Source organism: Leopardus geoffroyi, chromosome A1 (genome assembly GCF_018350155.1).
Source record: "Leopardus geoffroyi isolate Oge1 chromosome A1, O.geoffroyi_Oge1_pat1.0, whole genome shotgun sequence".
In the NCBI taxonomy this organism is placed as follows: Eukaryota; Metazoa; Chordata; class Mammalia; order Carnivora; family Felidae; genus Leopardus; species Leopardus geoffroyi.
The window spans coordinates 71,170,961-71,195,119 of record NC_059326.1 but is presented as its reverse complement, the minus strand read 5'-3'; the positions used below and the strand labels follow the sequence as shown (position 1 = coordinate 71,195,119).

General features: G+C 49.8%; 1 protein-coding gene and 1 long non-coding RNA gene across 3 annotated transcripts; one reads left to right on the top strand and one right to left on the bottom strand.

Annotated features, from left to right (window-relative positions):
- Positions 1-1,924: 1,924 nt before the first annotated feature.
- On the bottom strand, positions 1,925-9,602 carry LOC123599400. 2 transcript variants are annotated; one of them, XR_006713133.1, is made up of 2 exons: positions 8,737-9,602; positions 1,925-2,442 (listed from the first exon to the last, which is right to left on the bottom strand). It is a non-coding gene; the product is annotated as an uncharacterized LOC123599400 (long non-coding RNA). The 2 variants fall into 2 exon arrangements; XR_006713134.1 differs by lacking the exon at positions 8,737-9,602 and adding an exon at positions 5,765-5,856.
- ZIC5 (Zic family member 5) lies at positions 5,495-14,236 on the top strand. Its single transcript, XM_045481059.1, has 2 exons — positions 5,495-7,076; positions 11,401-14,236. The coding sequence occupies exons 1-2, from the start codon at positions 5,615-5,617 to the stop codon at positions 11,841-11,843; spliced, it is 1,905 nt and encodes a 634-aa protein (XP_045337015.1). The 5' UTR covers positions 5,495-5,614; the 3' UTR covers positions 11,844-14,236.
- Positions 14,237-24,159: the final 9,923 nt, after the last annotated feature.

Genomic DNA, 24,159 nt, shown 5'->3' with positions numbered 1-24,159 from the left:
GCAGTTTAGTGATAGGGATGCAAATGTTTGTCTATTTGTCATTAGGGACTCAGAAAGAAAAAAAAAAAAGTCGCCATTTGTATCTGACAGTGGTTGTGGTTTTGCAAAAGGAAGAGAACTAATTGTCCTGACTTTGTCCCCTCTTTCCTGATGGGAGGTGTTTCTACTGCAAAACAAAGCAAAAGAAAAACACACCCCAAACAGGAGGCATTAGCGTACATGAATGTGTTTAATTATTTTGAGGACCGTTATCCTTGGGGCTCCCAAATGAACTACATCCAGGGAGGCTGAATACTGGTGACAGGAGAGCAGTTTTCGAATAAACTGCAGTATTATTGCAATAGACTTTGTAATACAATTTATGCTGTCATTCATAAATAACAATGCCATATGTCAACCATATTGCTTACACAAGTAAATCCGTCAACGTGTCAGTATTTGATTTGCCTCCATGGCTTCTTCAAATATTGAAGTATAGGTATTGGAAGGGGTGTGGAATGGCAGAAAGTGCCCACAAAATCTGAGATTAAAAAGAAACCCCACACAACCTCTGCCTCTCTTTTACCTCTCATCCAAAAACATCCTAAAAGATAAAGAATGAAGGGGGGGGGAGGAGAAGCACATCTGGGATCCAATATAAATAAATATCGGATGGTTATATGGACTGTGAACACATAAGAGAGTTTTGTGGTTCCTGCTTTGACCTTCTAAGTGTATTTTAAAGCACAACAATTAGGCATTTCCCAAGAAATTACCAATCCTAATGGTCATATGTGGGTCAAAGGCCATTCTCCTACAACCCCCATCTCTGAGGGTAAAAATGATTGATAACCAAATGAGAATATTTGATGACAGGCCAATTTTACTCAAGTTATTTTTTAGTAATGGGGAAGTAAAGACAGCCATAATTTTTGAAGGGCTTTTAAGCACCAAGGTCAGGTAGACATGGGATGGGTCCCATTCTTGACTATCCAAAATAAACAACCCCCAAATCCAACGTTTCAGTCACGCCTACAAAGTCCCAATCTTGTGCCCAAAAAAAAAAAAAAAAAAAAAAAAAAAAAAAAAAAAAAAAGAATTCTCATTAAACCCATGTACATGGAACAGGGATCATAAACTTTAGCAAGAAGCACATTTTTAGGTTACTCTTAGCCCGGCTGGTAACCGTGAAGCCTGAGGAATCAGGGTGAGCTCAGAAGGGCAGGAAGGAGAGGCAACCTTGGGAGGGATGCTCAGAGGGCTGAAAATTGCCCAGCTCTTGGGAGCACCCAACCCCCCAGGGCTGGCTGGCAACTCACACGGGGTTAGATCTGGAGTGGTGAAGGCGGAAGTGTGGGGATCTGGTACCTGCCCAGTGCAAGCCAGGCTTGGGGCCGAGAGAGGTGGCAGGGTACCTCACTGCCTAGACGCCTAGCCAGCCTGATTTGAGAAAAGCCTTGAACCCAAAGTCCTCATCACTTCGGGCATGACAAAACTCAATGAAAAGGAACCTTTGTGGGTCCCTTTGCCCACCTTGCGCGGGCTTTAGAGAGGTCTGAGTGTACTCCTTCTCCACTTCCTCCAGTATCTGCTGGCGTAACCCTCCTCCTCCCGGTTGAGCACCTACTGGCGCCCTTGGGCTGGGCTCCAAAAGTGTTCTGAACCCCGGAGTAACTCGGGGCACCCTGTTCACCCTTGAACCTGGCTCTGGTGCGGCCCAAATGGCACTAGGCGCTCCAAACCCGGCGGGCACCCTGTCCTTCAGCAAGGAGGACTTCCTCGCTGAAACCACGCGGGGCTGGCGAGCGGTAAAGCAATTGCAAGGGCAATGAAAGGCTGCTCGGTGGGTCCCCCAGATCCTTTCTTGTCCACCTCACCGTCCCTAGCTTTCCCCCTCCCCCCGCATGCAGAAACAATCAAACAAAGGCTCAAAAGCCAGGAAATGTCCAATTCACTTCCTTTAAGTTTATTAATCGCCCACACCCATCACAAGGAAACTTGGCTGTGCTCAGTGACGAACGGAGGGCGCCGGGGAGCCTCAGTCACAGCCCCCCTCCCCCTTTTGCGCAGCGGGTAGCCATAAGCGCCAGCCTAGGCATCTTCGCGACCGGGTCCTATTGCCTCAAGGCAGCTGAGCGAGGCGGTGCCGCCGGGTTCGGGCCAGCTCGGCATTTTCTGTACCTCCTCAGCCTCCTCATGCCTTTGTTTGGCTCTGGGAGAAGGTTGGGATTCGGGGTGCAACAGGAGAAGTCTGAAAATCGATGCTCCCCAGGAGCACCTGTTGACCCCAGAAAGGGCATTTCCATAGATGGCCACGTTGCTGCTGTCTCCATACAAGCATCTCCACTGCAAAAGCGCAGACAAGGGCATGAGTTTTAGAGTCGGCCTTGACAACCATCACCACCGCAGAAATATGGGGCTGAATCCACCGACGGAAACTGGCATAACGACTTCTATACCCCCCTGTTTAAAACAAAACACAACAACACCATTATTATTATTTTCTTCAGCGCCCTAGAAATTGCTGGTGTTTATTTAGGAAGTGTTACACAGTTATTGGGTCCTTAGAAACTCGGGAGGTTTAAGGGGGGTTGATTTGGCTCCCAAACGGCTTGAAAAAGAAACAGCGCACCTGGGGTCAGGCGGGTCATCACAATAACAAAAAGCGCGTCTACAAAATAAAAAGCTCTTTTATAAAGAAAGGCAATCCGGGAAATCCACTGTGAGCCTTCCTGGTGACCATCTAGCTAGGCCTATTCTCAGGTTTAATTGGCAGGCAGTTTATTGGCGCCTTATTGGTGTTGATTGAAATTTTGCTCCCAGTTCTTTCTTTTAAGAATTAGCATCTCAAGTCGATTTACCTGAGTCAATTATCTTTTTAGAGTCTGGGTTTGGCCATAAATTTGCAAATATTCATTAAGTGTACTTAAATATCTTTCTTTCTAATCATCATCCAAATCTCTATTATTTCCTAAGAAAGTCTTTTCTTTTTTAAGGCTTCCATAAAAAGAAATTGATCAGGGAGCTATATTTGAATTAAGACATATTAAATCGATGACAGATACATATCATGCTGTGTTTAACAAGAGTTGTACAAGGAGGCGGGTTCCAGATTCCGCACGGCTCTGCTGCACCATTATTCACATTTTTACAGCCTTTCCTTCATGCCTTCACCCATTAAACCATTAAATTTCAGCAATTCAATAAAACAAAGCAGTTATAATTTTGAGGAAAAGCTATTTTGAAGGGGGTGGAGGTACTCATTTTATTGCACAATAAAAATGCTCAATAGTCCATATTAAAAGGTAGGTTGTGCTTATTTTCTTCTTTCTTTATTCGTTCATTTTTTTGGTTTGTTTTTACTTATAACCTGCAGGACTGAATGCAATGCTGCCATTATGGAAGTAGTGATGCTCATTGCCAAGAAATTCAAATAAAGGAAACTCATTTGAAATGTCCTGAGAATGAGGGAAGACAGTAGTGACAATTCCAAATATGATGCTTTCCCCATCACCCATCCACAGAGATGGCAGTCCTTTCTCCACTTTTGCCTGGTTGGCTTGAGACGTTTTGAGTCTTTGAAAGGAAAATTGTGAAAGGACTCATCCTCTCCAAACGCAGATGCGGATTTTTGTCGCTGTTGTTTATTAATTTTTTTCATTGTGTTTGCACTCATGCCTTTCTTATTTCCCCGTATTTGAACTTCATTGAAGCCGAAAGAAAAAAAAAAACTATTTGAAATTTGATTGTAGTGTTTTCTTTGTTTGCTTGTCAGTTTTCTAAGAGGAATGACATTCCCAAGGCTTACAGTGAGGTTGCCTGTTAAACATTGCTCACACCGATGTAAATGGGGCCATCGAATCAGTTCTTTTGAAAATATTTCTTACAACTTCCCCGGACCATCTCTCGGGACCATTAAGATGATGTCTTTATGCAGTCTATTTTTTACTTGGACTGCAAATGAATCAAGCTGGTAACTTGTTTTTTGTACCTCCCCCCAAGAAAAAAATTCACATTTTAGTCAATAACACTTTTTTTTTAAACAATTTTATGCAAGGCAACAAAATAAAAATTAAAAACCCTGACTTTAATTTTTGAACATCTTGGAACATCACAAAATCTTAAGATGCTTTCTTTTTAAGAGCTGAAGTGACACTTTTGGGCAGCAATAACCCTGAAATTTGGGGATGCCACATTTCTCTACTCCCCCCAAAATGATGCAGGAACCTATCTCTTTTTCTCAAGTGATTTGATAACAAATCCCTTGAAAAGGATGGGACTCGCTTCCCCCCCCCCACCCCCCAAGGCCAGTTTACGGTTTTCAAATAAGACATCTCGCCTCCTAGATCAGTATATTAGAAAACAATGACAAGGTAAGAGATTATTCTAATAGTAAATACATAGCAAAGGTATTGCTTGCTTTTAAAATATTCATTTTATTGGATCAGTTTTAATTTATGGCGCTTTCAAAGAAACTGAGGCGCACATAAGAAGTACTCTCTGGGCCGAAAAGAGGAATTCTGCGTGAAGGATGTTGTTTATTTAGCCGCTTCCCTCTGGAGAGCTGCTGTTTGGCCTGCCCTGCCACTGTATCTCAGAAAGGCAAAAGTTAGAATCGCTGCCGGGTGTTGCCTCACCCCCACCCCCGTACATCTAATTGGAACTGGCAGATCTAGAACTGACGATCAGTGAGATTACACTTCAAGCCAACTCCTTTGAACCACGTTGAAAAGGACTGCATGAGCTAAGAAGTCGAGGTAAACGGTTCCTTTTCGGGAAAGATTTATTTTGACTTCACCTGGTGTCTTGCGGAGCCAAGTCACTTAAGTTGTTTTGCAACCAATAAGACTTTAATATCTTCCCTCATTCTGCGCTCTACTTGAGCGCCCGGCAGACTGGAGGTCCTTCCCAAATAAGAAGTTTCTAGCATCACCTCTACAAGTATGACGACCGGCACACGGTTCACCTTCCTCTTCCGGAGAGCAGCCCAGGGCTCTTCCAACGGAGGAGGTAGAAAGTGTTTGGATGCTGCTGGGGGAGTCGCTGCGTGCGGCGAGGCGGAGGTTTTTGAAGTTGGGGGCTATCCCCCAACCCCCTTTGTCCCGGGGTGGGGTGGGGGGGTGGTCCTCAGCCCTTACCCACCCCGCGCCCTGCGGCCGCGTGCCGGCGCACGCTCTCCGAAAGGCGCGTCATGGGAACGCTGGGCGCTGCGCGCGCAGGCCCGGCACAAACTTTCTGCAAGTGCAACTTGGGCATCCCCTGGAAGGCGGGGACGTAGGGCTCCAGGGGAGGAGGGGGCGCGAAGCGAAAGCGAAGGATGCTGCGAGCACGGGGGCGGATCCCCGCTGGGCCGAGGGCCTGAATGGGAGCCAATCCGGCAGTCGTGGCTGCTGTCAATCACGATGTTCCCTCCAATCCCACCCATGCCATTTCCAAAATCTCGGTCCCACTGTGCAGCTCAAATGTGTTCTCTCTGCCAATCGCTGGAGGACAGAGTGGGAACAGGAATACGCAGAGTTAGGAGGCCAGGACAAAGAAGTTAAAGAGACCCTAATATATACATGTTTTTGAAGGTGGGCAGAGGGAAAAAAAAGTCCCCCCAGTGAGGGTCTATGGGGCTGATTGTGTAGTTCTGATGGAGCCCCCTTTGAGCAAGAGGAACCCGCCAGCGCTGAGATTAGCGGATTTGGCAACGGCTCAGGCCAGGCCGCTTCAGAATATGACAGGCTTCCCGGCGCTGGCCAGCCCGCCCGCCCACTCCCAACTCCGCGCCACAGCCACGCACCTCCGCCCTCGGGACCTGAGCTCTGACCCCGGCGTGGCCATCACTCCGCTCGGACCCGAGCACATGGCCCAGGCGAGCGCGCTCGGCCTCAGCCCTCCCTCAAAGGCGCTCCCGGCACATCCCGAGGCGCCGGCGGCCGCCGCCCGCGCTGCAGCCTCGGTCGCGCACCCCGGCGCCAGCACCTACCCCGGTGGCGGGGGCAGCGGCCGCGCGCAGCCCTCCGCGCCCCCGCCCCCAGCCCCTCCTCTTCCTCCCTCCCCTTCACCCCCTCCTCCTCCCCCTCCCCCTCCTCCTGCCCTCTCGGGCTACACCGCCACCGACAGTGGCGGCGGCGGCAGCAGCGGCAAAGGCCACAGCAGGGACTTCGTCCTCCGGAGGGACCTTTCCGCCACGGCCCCCGCGGCGGCCATGCACGGGGTCCCTCTTGGAGGGGAGCAGCGGTCTGGCACAGGCTCCCCCCAGCACTCGGCCCCGCCTCCTCACTCGGCTGGCATGTTCATCTCGGCCAGCGGCACCTACGCGGGCCCGGACGGTAGCGGCGGCGGGGGCCCGGCGCTCTTCCCCGCGCTGCACGACGCTCCGGGAGCCCCCGGCGGCCACCCGCACCCGCTCAACGGCCAGATGCGCTTGGGGCTGGCGGCGGCCGCGGCAGCCGCGGCGGCTGAGCTGTACGGACGTACCGAGCCGCCCTTCGCGCCGCGCTCCGGGGATGCGCACTACGGGGCGGTGGCGGCCGCTGCAGCCGCCGCCCTGCACGGCTACGGAGCCGTGAACTTAAACCTGAACCTGGCGGCAGCTGCTGCTGCCGCGGCAGCCGGACCAGGGCCCCACCTGCAGCACCACGCGCCGCCCCCGGCGCCGCCGCCGCCGCCGCCGCCGCCGGCGCCCGCGCAGCACCCGCACCAGCACCACCCCCACCTCCCAGGGGCGGCCGGGGCCTTCCTGCGCTACATGCGGCAGCCAATCAAGCAGGAGCTCATCTGCAAGTGGATCGACCCCGAGGAGCTGGCCGGGCCGCCACCGCCACCGCCCCCGGCCGGCGGCGCCAAGCCCTGCTCCAAAACTTTCGGCACCATGCACGAGCTGGTGAACCACGTCACGGTGGAGCACGTGGGCGGCCCAGAGCAAAGCAACCACGTCTGCTTCTGGGAGGACTGTCCGCGCGAGGGCAAGCCCTTCAAGGCCAAATACAAGCTCATCAACCACATCCGCGTGCACACGGGCGAGAAGCCCTTTCCCTGCCCGTTCCCGGGCTGCGGCAAGGTCTTCGCGCGCTCGGAAAACCTCAAGATCCACAAGCGCACTCATACAGGTGGGTGTCTGTCCCCGGCCGCGCCGCCGCCGCCGCCTCCCGCGCCGCCGCCGCTTCCGCCGCTGCTTCTCTTCCTCCTCCTGCTCGCCTTAATTTTTCCCTCCTTCTGCTGCTTCTCTTCGCATACGTATAACCCGGACATGTGACTTCTTTTTTTTCTCTCCCCCCCTTTTTTTCTATGAATAAGTAATTCGATAGCACACACAGGCCCCGCGCTGGGTTCCCACACGGTGGAGTCTCCAGCGCGCTCGCAGCCCCTCCGCCGGGACCGGCAACGCGCTCCAGACGCCGCCGCCGCCGCCGCCCCGGAACAGAAGCAGCAGCAGTCGGAGCAGGAAGGAGCCCAGGACGGTCGGCAGCCCCCATTCGCCCGGCCCCGGGAACTTGGGGAGGGCGATGGGGAAGGGGGGCCGGAGCTGGAGCCGCCCTGGTGGCTCTTCCCTCCCCACCTGGTGGCAGAGCCCGCACCGTGCTCCGAAGCGCGGGCGTGCGAGGGGGCACGTGGGATTTACTCCAATATTGAGGCGACCAGGCCCAGCTCAATGTGGCCCTTCCAGGAGGGGAGGGGTCCTGTCCCTCCGGGGCGTGGTGCAAAATGCCATAGAAATGCGCCCTTGGGGCTCTGAAGACCCCCTCCCCACACACACACTCACGTTTCCCACACATACATCTTCACGTGCACAGAGCACACAACTTCACACACCCGTATCTCACATACTACCCCCCACCCCCCTTCCTGGTAGCTGGAACACCCATATGCCCTGACACGCTTATCTTCCACATACACCCTCACATACGCACACTTCCCCATTTACACACCTTCATACATACCCATACAGTATCATACAGCTGTCACACACATTTTATCACACATACCCTGCAAGGTGCTAGAGAACTTGGCTTTGTCCTTTCAAAGAGGATTCTATTTGGAGGCGGGCAGGGTGAGCTGCAGTCTCCTGCGGTCTTTGGTACCTGCCCCCCCGTAAGAACTTGGGGGAAGCCCCCAGCGCTGTGGGGACCCCTCCCATCCCAAAGGCGGCTGCGGCGTGGGGCGGTGGGGTGTTTCCTGTGGGTCGTGTGCCTCCATCGAACGTACTAGCGCGTTGGGCGGAAGCGCTGATGAGCGCGAGCAGTCGGGATTTATAGGGATAGACGATATTACCCCTCGGAGGACACTTAAGTAACTGGAGTTTACATTTAGTAATTACTTGGCTGATTTATCGGCGCTGGGCGGCAAGGAGGCAGCCGCCGCGCGTGGGTCCAACGCCTGGCCAACAGCCGGAGCCCGGGGCATCAGGGGGTTCTGCGTGCAAGCCGGGTCTGTGTGGCCTGGGGCTGGGCCCGGGGCCTGGCTCCTCCCGGCCATCACCTGATAGGCCTCCTGTGCACAGATGCTGGGCTGGGAACACATCTTTCCGGGAACTCCGTTGGCCAGCCCCCTGCTTTTCTAATCGAGATGGTCCACCCTAAGGAATTTTCCAAAAGGAAACTTCCCACGAGGCTCTCGGAAAAACTCCCTGGCCCGCTTAGCCAGCTGTTTGCCCCTGTGCCTGGCACTTGCCGCCAGGACAGGGGCCTGGAACCGTAAAGGGGGCTCGCGGGGCGCGGGAGGTGAAGCCGCCCCCAACCCCGTCCCCTATGGGCACCCTGAAAGCAGAACCTGCGGCCTTGGGCCTTTCCCGCCTTTGCAGGCCTCGGAGAGAGAGTGGACCTTTCCTTCTCCGCCGCCGGACCTGAGGACAGTTTCTTCCCCCGTGGAGCAAGGAACTGGAACTTGCTGGCGCGGAAGCTGCCACGGGTCGCGGCTCCCTCCGACGGCAGTCCAGGGGGAGAGGGGCGTGCGCGCGCGCGCACGGCGGGGGCGGAGATCCCGAGCGCTGCGGGCCCCTGGGCAGTAGTGTTTTCTGGTTTCACGGCGTGCTCAGGGTTGCGTTTCCTGCCCGGCTGCGGGTGGCGGAGTGGTTCTCGCCGAGGCCCTCAGGGAGGGGTACCGGCGCCTCACGTTAGTGCTCAAACCGGTGCCCAGGGGGTTTTGGCGGTCCTTAGGCCGCTTAGCAGTCGAGATTGGGTGCGGACAGGGACCATTCCGGAACCCCCTCCCTACCAAGGCGCTCTCCCTTTTGGGGGTTATTCGGAATCCCGGAACAGATTGATCAAAGGGAATAATCCCTCGGCCACTCCCGAAGGCCCATTTCCTGACCCACGTTCCTCCCATCCCCACCCCCATTCGGTTTATAACCTTCCTTTGGGCCAGACTCGAGTTCTCTGGGAGAGGGAACCGGTAGAACAGAGAGCAGCTCACGTAGCCTCCTTTACTCTCTCAGATTCTGCAAGTAGTTAGATTCTGATAGACTCCTCTGTCGGAATCTGAAATGTAAACACTGGGGTTTCTCACCCTTTCCAGTTAGCTGGAATTTGCTCACTGTTCCCCGCCTAGGCCCCCTGAATAAAACAAGCAATTCTTTCACCTTTACCTATTTTTTCCTTCTATTTTCGTCCTTAATATTACCTTAATCCCTACTTTTCTACTCCCCCCACCCCCCACCCCATTCCATATCTCCCTTCTCTGGGCGTAATTGTTTCTCTTCATCGTGGTCAGTGGTGGGACCAGCAGTGCTTAGAGCTACTGTATTCTTCACAATCCGGGATCCTTAGCGACGACAGGAACAACTCCAAACGACACTGCACATTTGCATAGGGTGAATAAAACCACTCAAGCCTCCCTACGGAAGGAAGGCCCATTATAAATTTTTAAATAATGCTATATTAAATTAGAATTATCTCCAACTTAAAAGTAAAACTCAGATCAGGATAGATAACTGATATTTTTATGAAAAGTGATTAACTTTTTTGTTGTTGTGTTATGTTGTGTTTTCCCCTCTATAGATCAGTGTAGGAAGTGTATTTGAATAATATTTAATTTCATTTTTAAACAGTATTTAGAGGTAGGGGAAGTTATAGTCCAGGCATCTGAATACTTTCAGATGTGTTAACACACTCTGGCATCCAAGCCTTTGTCATTGGTGAGATTAAAAAGAAAAAGAAAAAAAAAACTACACTGAAATAGTTGTATATGAAAATTCACCACAAAAATTTATGTGCACTAAACTGTCTTAAATAGTTGCTTTTTGAGAAACATATCCAAAACCAAGGAAGAAGCCATACCTAGTGAGCCACCAGAGTAGGTGCTGAAATTCAGTAGAGAAACTCAACTTAATTTTTAAAAATCATTTAAATATGAGGGAGATATTATTCAACAATAGTATGTATGAGATAACTGGTTCAATTATGACTCAAATACATCAAGTTCATAGATACTTAGGTGAGAAGGAAAATTCCTACCGCTACCTGCTGTCTTCCTTTTTTGCTTTTTAATACCGAGGTGTTGTGGCTGAATTTCTAGTTGTGTTATTAACATGTCCACTCCCTGAACTAGGGGCCTTGTGTTTAAAGGCATTGTGTTCCTGGGGTGGTTAGAACAGCTTAAAGAAAGGGACGATGGGCCAACGACTGTGGTAAACAGTCCCTTTTCTGACTATTAAGTGGGGTAGAAGGCTGTCAGAATACGTTTCCGTGGGGCATCAGGTACAAGCTAAGTTCTGGTTGCAGCTTGTGGTCTTTATTCACGTTTCCGAGGTTCTGTTCCAAAGGCTCCTAATTGCCCTGCAAGTTGTGAGGAAAGCTGGGAGAAAGAAGAGGCCAACAGCCTCGCCTCTGCCCATCCAGGCTTATATGAAATCTAGTGATGGGACTGTGTGTTTCACAGGTGCCTTTGTTTCTAAAGAGAACGGGGTTTTGCCTTATTTCCTTTCCCATCGGTGGAATCCTGGGGACGCTCTGAAACAAAATGCCGTTATTATAATTGCATGGCACCTCCCCCACTTCACTTTTAATTTAGTGTAATGTGCTTACTTTTCTCTTTTTTTTATATCCTTCCCCCAAGCTGTGGCTTTGGAAGAATCATTTTATTAGCATTTATATTGACAGGGGATCTGCTTGTATCCTTGCAGGTACAGACCTTGAGGGCAGTGAGGACACGGGTATCTGGGTCCTTGTTGGATTTTGGTGTTACATCCTGGATCATGCTCTAGCCATCGTCTCCCTGAACCCTCTGGTACTGCAGGGACTGACATCTAGCCACTCACAGGCCCAGTGTCCCTTCCCTGTTGCCTTCTGGAACGTAGGAATTAGGAATAGAAACCAGGCTGGGGTTGGTCTTCGAGAGAATGGGAAAATGCATCCTCATTTCTGTTCCAAGATTTCTCTCTCTCAGGTGAGGGGTCTCTGAAAAGCAATTGTTGACCTGCCCTCTGTTTTGTTGCAGGGGAAAAGCCTTTCAAATGTGAATTTGATGGCTGTGACAGGAAATTTGCCAACAGCAGCGATCGGAAGAAACATTCCCATGTCCACACGAGCGACAAGCCTTACTACTGCAAGATCCGAGGCTGTGACAAGTCCTACACTCACCCCAGCTCTCTGAGGAAGCACATGAAGATTCACTGCAAGTCCCCACCACCTTCTCCAGGAGCCCTTGGTTACTCCTCAGTGGGGACTCCAGTGGGTGCCCCCTTGTCCCCTGTGCTGGACCCAACCAGGAGTCGTTCTAGCACTCTGTCTCCTCAGGTGACCAACCTCAATGAGTGGTATGTTTGCCAGGCCAGTGGAGCCCCCAGCCACCTTCACACACCTTCCAGCAACGGAACCACTTCCGAGTCTGAAGATGAAGAGATGTATGGGAACTCTGAAGTCCCGCGGACGATACATTAGAATTTACTAGTAATAATAATAAGTAATAAGTGGGAGTCCTTGGACCATATCCTAACCTGAGACAATGCCGAGCCTGAGACAAACCCTTGACTCAGACTTGCCACCGGGTCTAATTAGCCCTATTTATTCAGTATGAAACCCTATGGTGTTTGTACATTTAATTAATTTAATTAAGATATTTGGGCTTTTTTTTTTTTTCCTTAGAAAACAAACAAACAAACAAAACCCAACCAAGCTGGACTTGTAGGTTACAGGGGAACAGGGCTAGGAGCAAAATGTACCAAGGGTTAATGGAGATACACACTGCTGACTCAATATATGTATATTTGGAAATGAGCAAGAAAAAGCATTAAGTCGGAACTCAACACAGCACCAAGGCCCTCTGCATTTCCTGGAGTGCCTCGAGATTGCCTTTAACACCATAACGAGGGCTTCTCTGGAGCCTCTTTGCCTCCTCCTTGGGCCCTATTTCTGAAAAGGCCTCTTGATTGTAAACCACACACTTGCTGCATTGCCAACAGATCTTAGACTGTACCTGTGTCCAAAAATATTTGTAAAAAAATCCTTTGAGTTCTAATAGTTGTGATTTTAACTTTCCACTCTTTTATTACTGCTCTCATCTTAACACAGTATTTTTATACGGGATTATCTCTTCAGTACCCTGCTTGTAGGATTTAAAAAGAAAAAAGATGCAGCAACCTTATTACGTCTCCGCGTATTGTGCTACTGTGATTGTTCCCGCAAAAGTGGGGACAAGAACACGCTGCTGCAACAGTCAACTGTGAAGCTGTGATATTTTATAAAATAGAAGAAATTCAAGTGCTTTCTTTTTTCTCTACGGTTTTGTTTTTTTTTTTTTTAATCTGAAATCGCAGATGCTGCCTTTTTACTGTGTCCAAACTCCTTTGTCATAAAAAGATAAGTTTTAGAGAAGTTTTTTGGGATGCCAAAATTAACAGGCAAGTCTAAGGAGGTGTGATGTTGGCAACATGCCTACTTTTTTGGGAAAGCTGTTGTTTTTAAGACAGGCCAACCCCTCTTTTATACTGTTGTCTCAGCCTTTTAAAAAGTCTTTATTTTTCAGTGACCGCAACTGCATTTTCATGCATTTTTTCCCACCTGAGCACTAAGCACACTGAATTCTATCCCATTTGAAAACGACAGTGTGCAAAGTGTATGATTTACATGAAAAGAGGGGAGGGAGTGGCTATACATATTAAAATTTTTAAAAGGTTTCTAGTTACCACCAAACACTGATGAATGTGTGACCTTTGCCAGAGCTGTCAAGCTAGGATAAAAAAGGTCAAGGACCTAGGACAATAACTCTTAGTCAATTTATTTTCACTTCATGCAACACATCTTGTGCAAAATATAGTCCATCATAAACATCATACAAATATACTAAAGAGCACTAATTTATCCTCAGAGACCCTGAAGACACCCCCTCCCCAGGGTTTGTAGAAATTTGTTTTGTGTGCTGTGAGTGGTTGATGTAGTCTTGTCATTGTTAATAACTTGTATGTGAACACTATTATTTGTACAGTTGAATTAATTTATTTTCAGACATCATCCTTTGTTTCCCTGGAAGAGTTCAAAGCACACCAAAGAATTATATTATACATTTTGGTGAAAGATTGTTGTTTATGATCCACGGTTTATTTAAAAAAAAAAAAGGAAAGAAAATGGGGGAATATATTTTTAAGCTTACTTGAATGAACAACGTAATGTGAAAACCAGGACTCTTCCTGCATGTTTTTTTTGCATTGTGTTGACGAGATTATATATAGTTTATAGATATATTCTATTACTAGTACAGTGCATGGTGCTGTCACTTTGAAAGCCTTTCAATGTTGTCTTCAGATTGTTACAGTGAATATGAAACATGCAGACCCTCCTTTATAAAGAAAAAGACCATAAAACTTGAATATAAAATAATTCTACATTTTTAAAGTTTATTTGATTTTCGTATTATTCACTTTCAAAGCTCTTTCAAATAGACAAAATAAGGTATGAACTTCGGGGGGATAATTTATGTATCGTAAACTTATTAGAACAAAATATTCCTGATTTATAATGAGTTGTTTTATTTATACAACTTTTTCAATGGTAGTTTGCACTATTCTTTATTATGCTACAGGTTTATTTATTCTGAAACAAAGGAATATGTATTTTATGTATTTTGCCATGCATAGGTTTACTCTGCCACAGATTTATTGGTTCCTGATACACCTAAAATAAAAACTTAAAATGTGTACCTCCAATAGAAAGAAAGCAAGAATGATTATGAAGTAAAAAATTTAATAAAGGTATTCTTCCTATGTATTGCTCATGTTTTGCCTAATGGCATATTTCTGCCATTCTTTTACAAATAGAACAGGTTGCTGACTGGTGAACATTGGGTCTTCTTGAGCTCTTTATTTCTTAGCCTCTCCCTAGCAATAAAATATTTTTACAGCTTGGTTTAACTTACCATCTAATCTAGAAAATACAATATTTATGAAGACTAAGCCCTGTAAGTTGCATGTAACACTATCATAAATCTTAGGGGTTACTGCACTCATTGTTAATAATATCCTTAGAGATCCTAATCAGTGAAAATCTGAAAAGTGAGTTTTAGCATTTCTTTGGTGCCTACCCTCTAAAGTAAAAGGGTAAAAAGTATGAGGAAAAGGTGGAGGGACAGTGAGAGGCATCCGGGCACAAAGAAGGGTAAAATCAGGGGCTTAGATGGGTACTGAGTTAACTACATGCTGAATGAATAGGACATTAAACACTGCTCACATCAGGTAATGGTGGGGGGGGGGGGCGGGCAGAGGACGGGTAGCATCCAGTTTGTGTTTTATTTACAAGTTGAGCTGATCTATGTAACCTAGCTCAGCATTTTAAGGCAGGTGTTAGAAATTAGAATCATGGCAACAAAATGTTCAAGTGGCTTAAACTAATGTGATTGGCCATCCATTTGAACAGGGCTGAACATTTGCTTGTTTTTATGTTAGCTGATACAAAACTGATAAAAGGCAAATAGTTTTATTATTATTATTATTCTTGGTAGTAACGTCAATAAGCAGTTCTCCATAAGCTTACAGTGGTTTTGAAAAGTCAGATTTGTTAAATATACTAAAGGTGAAACACGAAGCAAAGACTTGTTTCCAGTCAGATGACAATAACCAGCACACGAAGGAGAAAAACACTCAGCGAAGGGCCCCAATCAATGGGAAAACTTATAGCTCTCTAATGAAGTTTCTGGTGAAAGGGAGGACACAAAGCCACCAAGACATGAATCATTCATGGGAAATATAAAAGATAAAAGATATCTGACAATGAGCAGAACCTTGTATAGAGTGTATAAAACAAGTTTCCCCTTCTTATTTTCTGCTTTAAAACGCACAATCTCCGCTCCCAGAGCTCTGTCCAGTCTATAGAGTTAAAATTGACCACTGCTCGTCCTGCGCCACTTCAAAGTAATTTAGTCCAGAACGGAAGGCTTGGCGCTTGGACAATCTTCATGGTGTGTTAAGATTTCTATGGCAATTGGCAAGCAAGACGTTCCCATCTGAATATGTCTCAAAGAAAGCCACTTATTGACACTAAGTTGGCTATCATCAAAGACTTCATCTCTCCTAGGCAAAATGTGGCCCTTGTGGCCCTCGCAAACATTTTAAATCATCTACCTTTGTTTTCCAGGCTAGGAGAATCTTCAAACACATGGTTATTTGTATTTTATGTATATCTTCTCCCATTCAGGATTTTCTTTGCTAAAGAGAATGCTCCAAAAATCTAAAGCACTGAGAAATAGCTCCAGGGTGAGAATTCTATTCTTTTAAGGAGTTGGAGATGGCCACACAAGAGGGACAGCACTGGGGACAGGAAAGGAGGAGGCCCAAAGTCCTTGAAAGCGAGGCCCAACTATCTGTAGACATGCTAGTATTGCCCTCTTGTCATTTACATCTTGCATTTTGTGGAAGTTTTTTGAGACCATAGTAGTTCATTCTACCTACCTACCTACCATTCATACCTACCTACCTGCCTACCTACCATCTTATCTGTCTATCTATCTATCATCTCTTTCTCTATGAAATGGAATGAGAGATGTTCCTGCCAGAAGTATTTTTTATCCCACTTTGGTTGGAAAAAAGGACTGGGGCGTTGGAGGGGGAGATAATCTGGTTTCTCAAGTGATCATCTAAGTTAGAGGAAAGGAAAGCTGAATCCAGACACTTACTAATACTTTCAGCCTGTCAGATCACACTCCCCATCATCTACCAAAATAGACACATGGCCAGGGAAACCCACCAACCCCTTTCCAGGGCTGGAGGGATGGCTAAGGAGACCCACAGACAAACCGCCCTGGGGTTGCCAGCACACTTTCCCTATGTGATAAAAAAAACTCACAGAAATTCACCCCCCGCCACGTCCACGCCCAAACAGTCCGGGGCACACACATTCACACGCGGGCACAAGTGCCTAATCAGGCAGGGAGAAGTTCAAAGGCATGTTCTTTGAAATTCAAACTACTGCTTTTATGGTACACCCACACCAAGCGTCAGGATTGCTATGGCAATGGGCTGGGCCAGGGGAGTCGCTGGCAGAGGGTCCACAGTGATTCGAGACACTCTATTAAGATACAGTTGCAGTGACCTGTACTTTCATGCCAACTTAGCACACTCAATTTACACCTCATCGGAACTATATGTATTACAGATAGTGTTACCCATAGAATATGACATGCACGACCTATAATATAACGTATGTCTTTCCACCCACTTGTTGTTACGATCTCCCATGCAACCTCCTAGCTCTCCAGAAAGGAGAGAGAGGGACCGAGGAGAGGAGGAGAGAAAGACGGGTGGGGGTGGGGTGGGTGCAGTTGGAGGAGGGGACAGGGCCAGGGGCGCCGGAGCTCCAGTGCCTCTTCCTTCTCTCCCCACCTAAGTACTTTTATTTGCAGAGCGATTGTTCTTTGTTTATTTAATACAAGTACTGTGTGAATGGTGAAAAATAAACACGATGAAAAATAACCAAACAGATGATTCCTCCGAGTGAAAAAGCCCGGACTTAATAAAAGTGCGAAGCAGTCACCGCTGAATGAGAAACCCTTTGAAGTGGAACTTATTATAGGAGGAATACTTCGGGGTTGCCTTAACGACGCCGCTGAATCGAAAGCGCTCGCCTTTGTCAGCGATTTGTTCTCCTTTGCTGGGGTGCCCGGAGAAATTACTTACATGGGCTGCCTTAACATGCAGCCTGCAAATCAGTAACTTTGCAGCTCAGACTTGCAGACGCCACTCGGCAACGGACAAAAAGAAGTCAGGGGGAAATGCACCAAGCTTTCACGCCGAGACTCTGGGGATGGGGGCGCACGGGCGTGTTGGGGGCGGCAGATAAGAAGTTGTATTACAACTGGCCCCCCTCACCCGGGCTCCCCACCCCGACCCCCGAGGCCGGGCCGGGCCGCGGCCGGCCGCCAAGGCCTCGGTCGGCTGCAGGGGAGGCCCGGCCTCTCCGGGGCCCTCCAGCGAGGGGCGCTCTTCCACGTGCTGGCCGGGCGCGGGACTTTCCCAGCGGTCCCGGCTATATTTAATAAGGGTCGTTTATCACCCAGGCGCTTTGAAGGGTCGCCTCCAGCCCTGTGCCCATTAGAAAGGCGGAGGTGACATTTAAACTCCGTTTTCAAGGATCGCGGGGGGATTTCAATGAAAAGGCAACTCGTTTGTCTTATGAGCCTGGAAACAACCCCCTTCTCGCTCCTTTTGACCACATGGCATAACTCAAAAACAATAGTTCAAAAGTGAAATGGCATCGTGGTGTTCACTCGGAGACAGGCCCCCATCTAGCACCAGAGAAAAGGGGTAGTCCGCAAGACAATGTGCTTTTTGTGTCCGACTCTGTCACAAGGATTGTGTTGTTTGCTTTGGACGCTGCGCCTGTTATACTTTGCTGAAAGTGCTTGTGTTAAACAAGAGTTATAAGTCATCCAAAACAACAAACATTTTGATTTTCTTTGCCTAAAGGGCTTTCCCTGGCTATGGGCACCGTGAAAAAATAATGTCCTTGCTGAGAAAGGAACACCAGTAGTAGCATTAGAAGCGGGCGCATTAAATATTGAATGACATGGGGAAAAAGAGCTTGTCGAGGGGCACTCAGCCTTAAAGTCTTTCTTCAACTTTGTCTTCGGTGGCTGCTGGACTATTTAAGATGGTATTAATTAAGGCAGCTTCGGACGCCGCCGAGCCCGCCGGCCCCTCCGCCTCACTCGCTCAATGGGCCTGTGTCCCCGCGGTGTGCTCACGCGTTGGCTGAGCCGAGTGCAAATGTCACTTCTCATTTGGAGGCTGAAGAGAAGGGCCCATCCTACATTAAGGGCAGCAGGGATGCAGTCCTCAGCAGGCGTTAAAGGAATACGAGGAGCTGGGTGAGGGGAGGAGAGGCGGGAACAAAATGGGAACATCTGCCCTCGGCCAGGGAGGAGAGTGCGCCGGCGGCGTGCACCACTTTGGGCACATTTGGGAGAGGTGCTGTTTAGCAAACAAGGGCCACGCGGGACTCGCTGGGATGGAACACTCAGTCTCGTTCGTCTGCTTGTGAGTGGGGAAAATTAGAACCCCAGCCCTGCAAAAATCCATTAGGCAGTCTGGTGAGGCGTTATTTTACAAAGGGGCTAGCTTGTACAAAGAAAGACAAAAGCCTGGTGCAAACCGGCGTCTTTACTGACTTCCTCCTTCCCCTGAAGGTCCCCTTCCAAGATCACAAAGCCCAAAGGAGTTTTGCCAAGGATCTCTGATCCAATTTTACAGACGGTGAAACTGAGGGCTCAAGCAAGACTCAGGGAAGATTTTTGTCAATCTTCCCTCCAGGTATTGGAAGACCTAAGACCCAGACAGAGTGGAGTTCTGTTTAAGGGCGCCAACAGCATGCAAAATATCCCCTCCTCCTCAACTCCAAGCGTTTGGTTGAAAATCAAATGGAAGTTGATTTCAGCAGCTGGAAATTACTAACATTAAACTGGCATAGATGAAATGAGTACTTTAAGAAACTTTGTTAACTTAGTTCTTGACAAGGAGAGACAAGACTTGGCGGGTTATAGGGGTGCAGGGTACTCTGGGCCATTGACTTCTGCAGCCAGAACCCCCAAGGGAGGCCCTGTCTGCCGGTGTGGAGTTCCAGAAGGACTTGGGCCTTCTCTTTCATTACAAAGTTCCCGGAGGGTAGGAGGAGATGCACTCAAACGCTCTCTCCTGCCCTTGCTGCCCAGTGCAGGGGTTTAGCATCCCTAACTTCAGATCCGTTTGCAATGATTGCTTCTCCATCTAGAGGCTGTGTCCCCTCAGAGGTCCCCCAGCCTCCAGGATAAGAGGCGGTTACATTTCCCATCAAGAGCCATCCCGCAAGAGAAGCAGTTCCCACCTTCCTGCCAGGGCTGGGCTCTGTGCACGGTGGGGAGGGAGGTAGCTCGGATCTGTCAGCCAGGGCGTCCGGGCCTGCGGCCTACAGGATCCGCCCCACTGGGAGCTGAAGGTGTCGCTCTGGGGCGGAACCGCCTGGCCGGGTCAGGGAGCTAGCAGAAGTGGGAGGTGGGGATGATGAGAGGGCTGTGCCAGTACAACCCCCTCCTCCCACAGCAGGTCTGCAAAACCTAAGACTAGGGTTCCCATGCCCACTGTCCCCCTGGGTGATCTTTTTTGCACCTTGTTCTTCGGTCCCCTTCTTTATTACTTTTTTGCCTGAACAGGCCGCAGGCCAGGGTAAGGCATGTAAAAACGTGGCCTTTTGGCCGGAAACGTACGGCACGCGCTCACACACACACGCACACACACCACAAACACACACACTCCCCCCCCCACACACTTATGTACAACTCAACCCCCTCCGCCCCCGCCTTAGCCAGTGCACTGGGCACACGCTCGGGCTCCAGGCACCTTGCCAAGAGCGCGCGAGCACCCTGCGTGGCACACTGGCTGCAGTTCCTGCACCAAGTGGCGGGGGTGGGGTGAGGAGGGAGGGGTGGGCGGCGGTGGACGCCGCCGACTGCTGGCGGTGCGCACAAGTTCAGCGCTCAACTTCCCGCTCTTAACGAGACGCGGGATCCCTTTGGAGAGGCCCTCGGGAGCTGGCGGCGGGGCTGGGAGTGGCGTGGGTAAGCTGGCCGGCGCGGGGCGCGGGCGGCGGGGCACGAGGGCGCGACAGGAGGAGGGCGCGAGGGTGCCCGCGGCCGGCCGGGCGCTCCGAGAAGTCAGTGCGAACAGCTGTGACTTCACCTATTAGCCCCGATGTCTTTGCGAGGAGCCTGGTGGAGTTAAACAGCCCACAATGGGCGCTCTGGGGCGCCTCCAGCCTGACCTCCACCCGGGTTTAATAGTTTCATAGGAACTTCATTAAATCAATTACTTAGTGAGCACATCATCATTTATTTGTAATTAGCAGCGAGGAGCGCGTTCTCTCCCCCAGCCCGAGGCCCGGGTCCCAGCGGGGTTGGCGGAGTTGTGCAAGCACTTTTGTTTGCTCGAGTGTTGACTCCCGGCATTATTCGGCGCGGGTAATCTTTACATCTTAATCTAGCATTCAGGGGGCGAAGGGAAAACAAACAGGGCGCAGGCCCGAGGCCAGCCCTGCGGCCCCAGCTGCCCGCAGACCCCGGCCGTCTCTGGGCGCGCTTGGAGATTCCGCGGCCGCTCTCCTCCCGGGCGGAGCGGGAGAGGGACCCCACGGGGGCACAGGGGCCGGGACGAGTGAGCCAGGCCCGGGGGACTCGCCAGGGCGAAGCGGAGGAGACGAGGAGAGAAAAGCGGAAGCCAGGGGCAGAGAAGCACGTCCTGCAAAGCGAGCACAAAAGGAAAGCGTCCAGGCTCGTACGTGTGTGCGGGCGGCGCTGAGGGCGACTGCGTGTGTGCGCACGTGTGTGTGCGCAGGATGTGCGTGAAATCACATCCATCTCAGCTGCCGGGACGCGGGGCGGGGAGGCGAGCGCGGGCAGGAGGTGCCGGCGTGGCGCGCGAAGGCAGCTCGCTGGGAGTCCAGGCTGCAAAAGCGCTTTAATTTGGGGACTGTAGCCCCGGGCGCAGCTCCGCGGCGGCCCACGAATTACGAGCGAGTGGTTAGAGAGGAGGGGGAGTTGCTGAAAGCCGAGCCAGAACCTGAGCGTGCGGAGAGACGCGAGCAGCGGCTCCGCGAGGAGTCGAGATTCCTTTCGGGTGTAACCATCTTTCCCTACACGCCGCGGCACAGGCCAAATACTGTGCGGACCATAGGGGTCTCGGGGCTCGGGCCAGAAACCGGGGCGACGGGCCCCTGTGTCCCTGGCCCGGACCTGATTTCCTCTCCAAGTTGGAGAAGTCCCTGCAACACAGGAAACACTGGACTTCTGTGGGAGATCCCAGCTCAGGAAATGGCGAGGCCGGGGAGGGCGGGGGGAGAGGAAGGGTCACTGAGGATCCGGATCTCCTAGGAGCGGGCGAGTGGGAACAACTGCGAGGTTAGGAATAGGCCCACGAGATACACACCACGCGTGGGCTTCCAGAAGCGAGTGGTCCCTGGGGGTCCTTGAGGTGGGCCCTGTGTATCTGTGTTTTTGACAAGAGGGTCTTAAATTTCTCCACTGGTTTTTGTGGCCAGGCGTGTTTGATTCAGTTAAATGTTTGGAAGTCTTGAATGTGTTAAACGTGGTTCTTGCCTTGTTGGTATCTTCTGACCTGTGGTTTCCAAACAGATTAAATCAGTGTTTGGAGTGTTTATGCTCTAGTGGGCCCCAAGAGTGCGTCAGTGGGTGGCTGCTTGGTGACAGGGTCTGTCCTGGGGGAGTGGCCCAAGGCCTCTGGATTCAGCTGGTTGTGGTTGTGCTCCTGGGGGGTGGCAGCTTAGCTTCTAGAGACCCAGACCTGGGCTTTCCTGAGGCCTCCAGTCTGTTGACCAAAAACCAGTGACAACTCGTTCCTTGGTTTCCCAGGAGGGTGTCTTAAGCCTCCAGCTTCCTCATTACCCCATTTTCCTCCTTCCTTAAGTCCTAGGGTCTCACCATCCTAAACTCATTCTGTTCCTTTTTCCAGCCTCCTTTTTGTAAAGTTGACTCACTGGTCAATAGGCCCTCTACCCCAGGGTCCTATGCATCCCGGTGCCCCCTAAACACAGGGATGAGAAAGGCAGTTTGCAGCTCAGATCCTGTTTTGGAATAGGCCCCCTTGAATTGCAGAGATCCCATTGAGACCCCCAGCTGCAGTCCACCCAGCCCGGGTGGTCTGAGAACTTGGGTCAGACTGAAAAACAGGAAATGGATCCAGAGAAAGACCATCAACCCACAGGTCTGCAATCCTGCAGAAGCCCCTTTTAAATATGAAAGCACTCTGCAGCTTTGCATACTCTCTCTGCCCCTCAAGTGAGTCCAAGCTGAAGTAGTTAAACCGGTCAGGCTTCCAGAAGAATTATAAGCAACAGCAAATGTGTATACACAAAGCAAAAATACGATTTTTAAAAATATACTCCAAAGACTGTAAACACAGAGTCAACATGTTTCTGCTGTGATATAATGAATACCTGTGCATATTAAATGTATATTTGATCGAATAAGTCTACACACACACACATGCACGCGCGCACACACACACACACACTATTATAGCACATTTAAATCCAACTTGGCAAATTATGAGGGCCTACACATTCTGGTCCTAACAAAATTTAGGACAGCCTTGAAGGAAACAAAACTGCATTTAAAATAAAATTAAAATGTAATTCTCCCCTGAGTTCTCTACTTCTCCCCCCAACCCCCAACACTGTTTTTGTTTTATTATTATTATTTTTTTAGTGTTTATTTTTGAGAGAGAAAGAGTAAGCGGGGGAGGGGCAGAGAGCGAGGGAGACACAGAATCCAAAGCAGTCTCCAGGCTCTGAGCTGTCAGCACAAAGCCCAATGCGGGGCTTGAACCCATGAGCCATGAGACCATGACCCGAGCTAAAGTTGGATGCTTAACCAACTGAGCCACCCAGGCACCCCTATTTTATTATTTTTTTAAATTTATTTATTTATTTTGAGAGACAGAGAGAGCCCGAGAGCAAGGGAGGGGCAGAGGATCTGAAACAGGCTCCATGCTGACAGCAGAGAGCCTGATGCAGGGCTCGAACCCACGAACTGCAAGATCATGACCTGAGCTGAAGTTGGACTCTTAACCAACTGAACCACCCAGGTGGTTAAACACTATTTAATAAAATAGCATCATTTGGAAAAAGGAAGGAAAGGGAGACAGGCATTTTATGAGCTGGCAGGGAATTTGGTGAAGTGGTTGATTTAGAAAATCTGGATGCTGGCTGCAAAATTTTCTTAGTGATATTCAGATTATGCATCTCTCTCCCTGCTCCAAGTCTTAACAGCCTAACAGCTTTTAATCCATTAACTGGCTCACATCTCAGGCTCTGTTCTGACTGCCTTTATTGGGCTGCATCCTGGGGTCATCCCACCTAAGGCCTTACCTCAGCAGTGTGAGCCTTGTGCTGTGCTCCCCACCTTCTTCCAGTGGGGCTGTGTTGGATCCTCCTGGCTGGCTCCCCTCTTTTGCCTGGGGTCTTTGCCACTGGGCCCATCAGCCTGAAAACTATTAGGCATCATGTTAATAGTCACCATGTTCTCTTCTGTCCTTTTCTCTGTGGAGGGATCCGAACAAGTTTCTCATACTGGCTATGGGTTTCATCTTCCCCACCTGCAGGAAGAAGAATGGGCACTGACATGTTGTAGGTGCAAAGCTGGGCCAAAGTCTGTGTGAGGGGACTCAGGAGCTCATGGCTGCCTGGTTTGGGGTAATGAAGTGTAATGGAAATTGAGGGGAGGGCCCAGGGAGACTTGGAATGGGAAAGATTATGCCAATGTTTATCTCCTTGCAGGGGAAGAGGGCAGGGGTTTGAAGGCTCTGGCCACTTTTTTTTAAAAGATTTTATTTTTAAGTAATCTCTACACCCAACTCTAGGCTCGAATTCGCAGCCCTGAGATCAAGAGTCACATGCCCTACCAACTGAGTGAACCAGGTGTCCCATGCTCTGGCCATTTCTTAAATAAACTGACCCCAAAGAACAAGCATTAGCAAAACCTGTGGCATGCATCCAATGTCTGTTGTGTTACTGAGAGAAGCTTCTGGGTAGGCGCTGGCCTCTGGGCCACCTCTTTCTGCCTTCAGATGCAACAGCTTTGGTGGTTCCCAGGTTCTCTTTCTTGGACCAGTGTGAGGCAAAATCACAGATTCTAGGCAAGTGGTTCTCGGGAAAGAGGAACCCCAAAAGACAGAGGCGAGTCCAGGAAAAACATTGTGAGCTAGCCAGAGCCACCCCTCACCCCCCC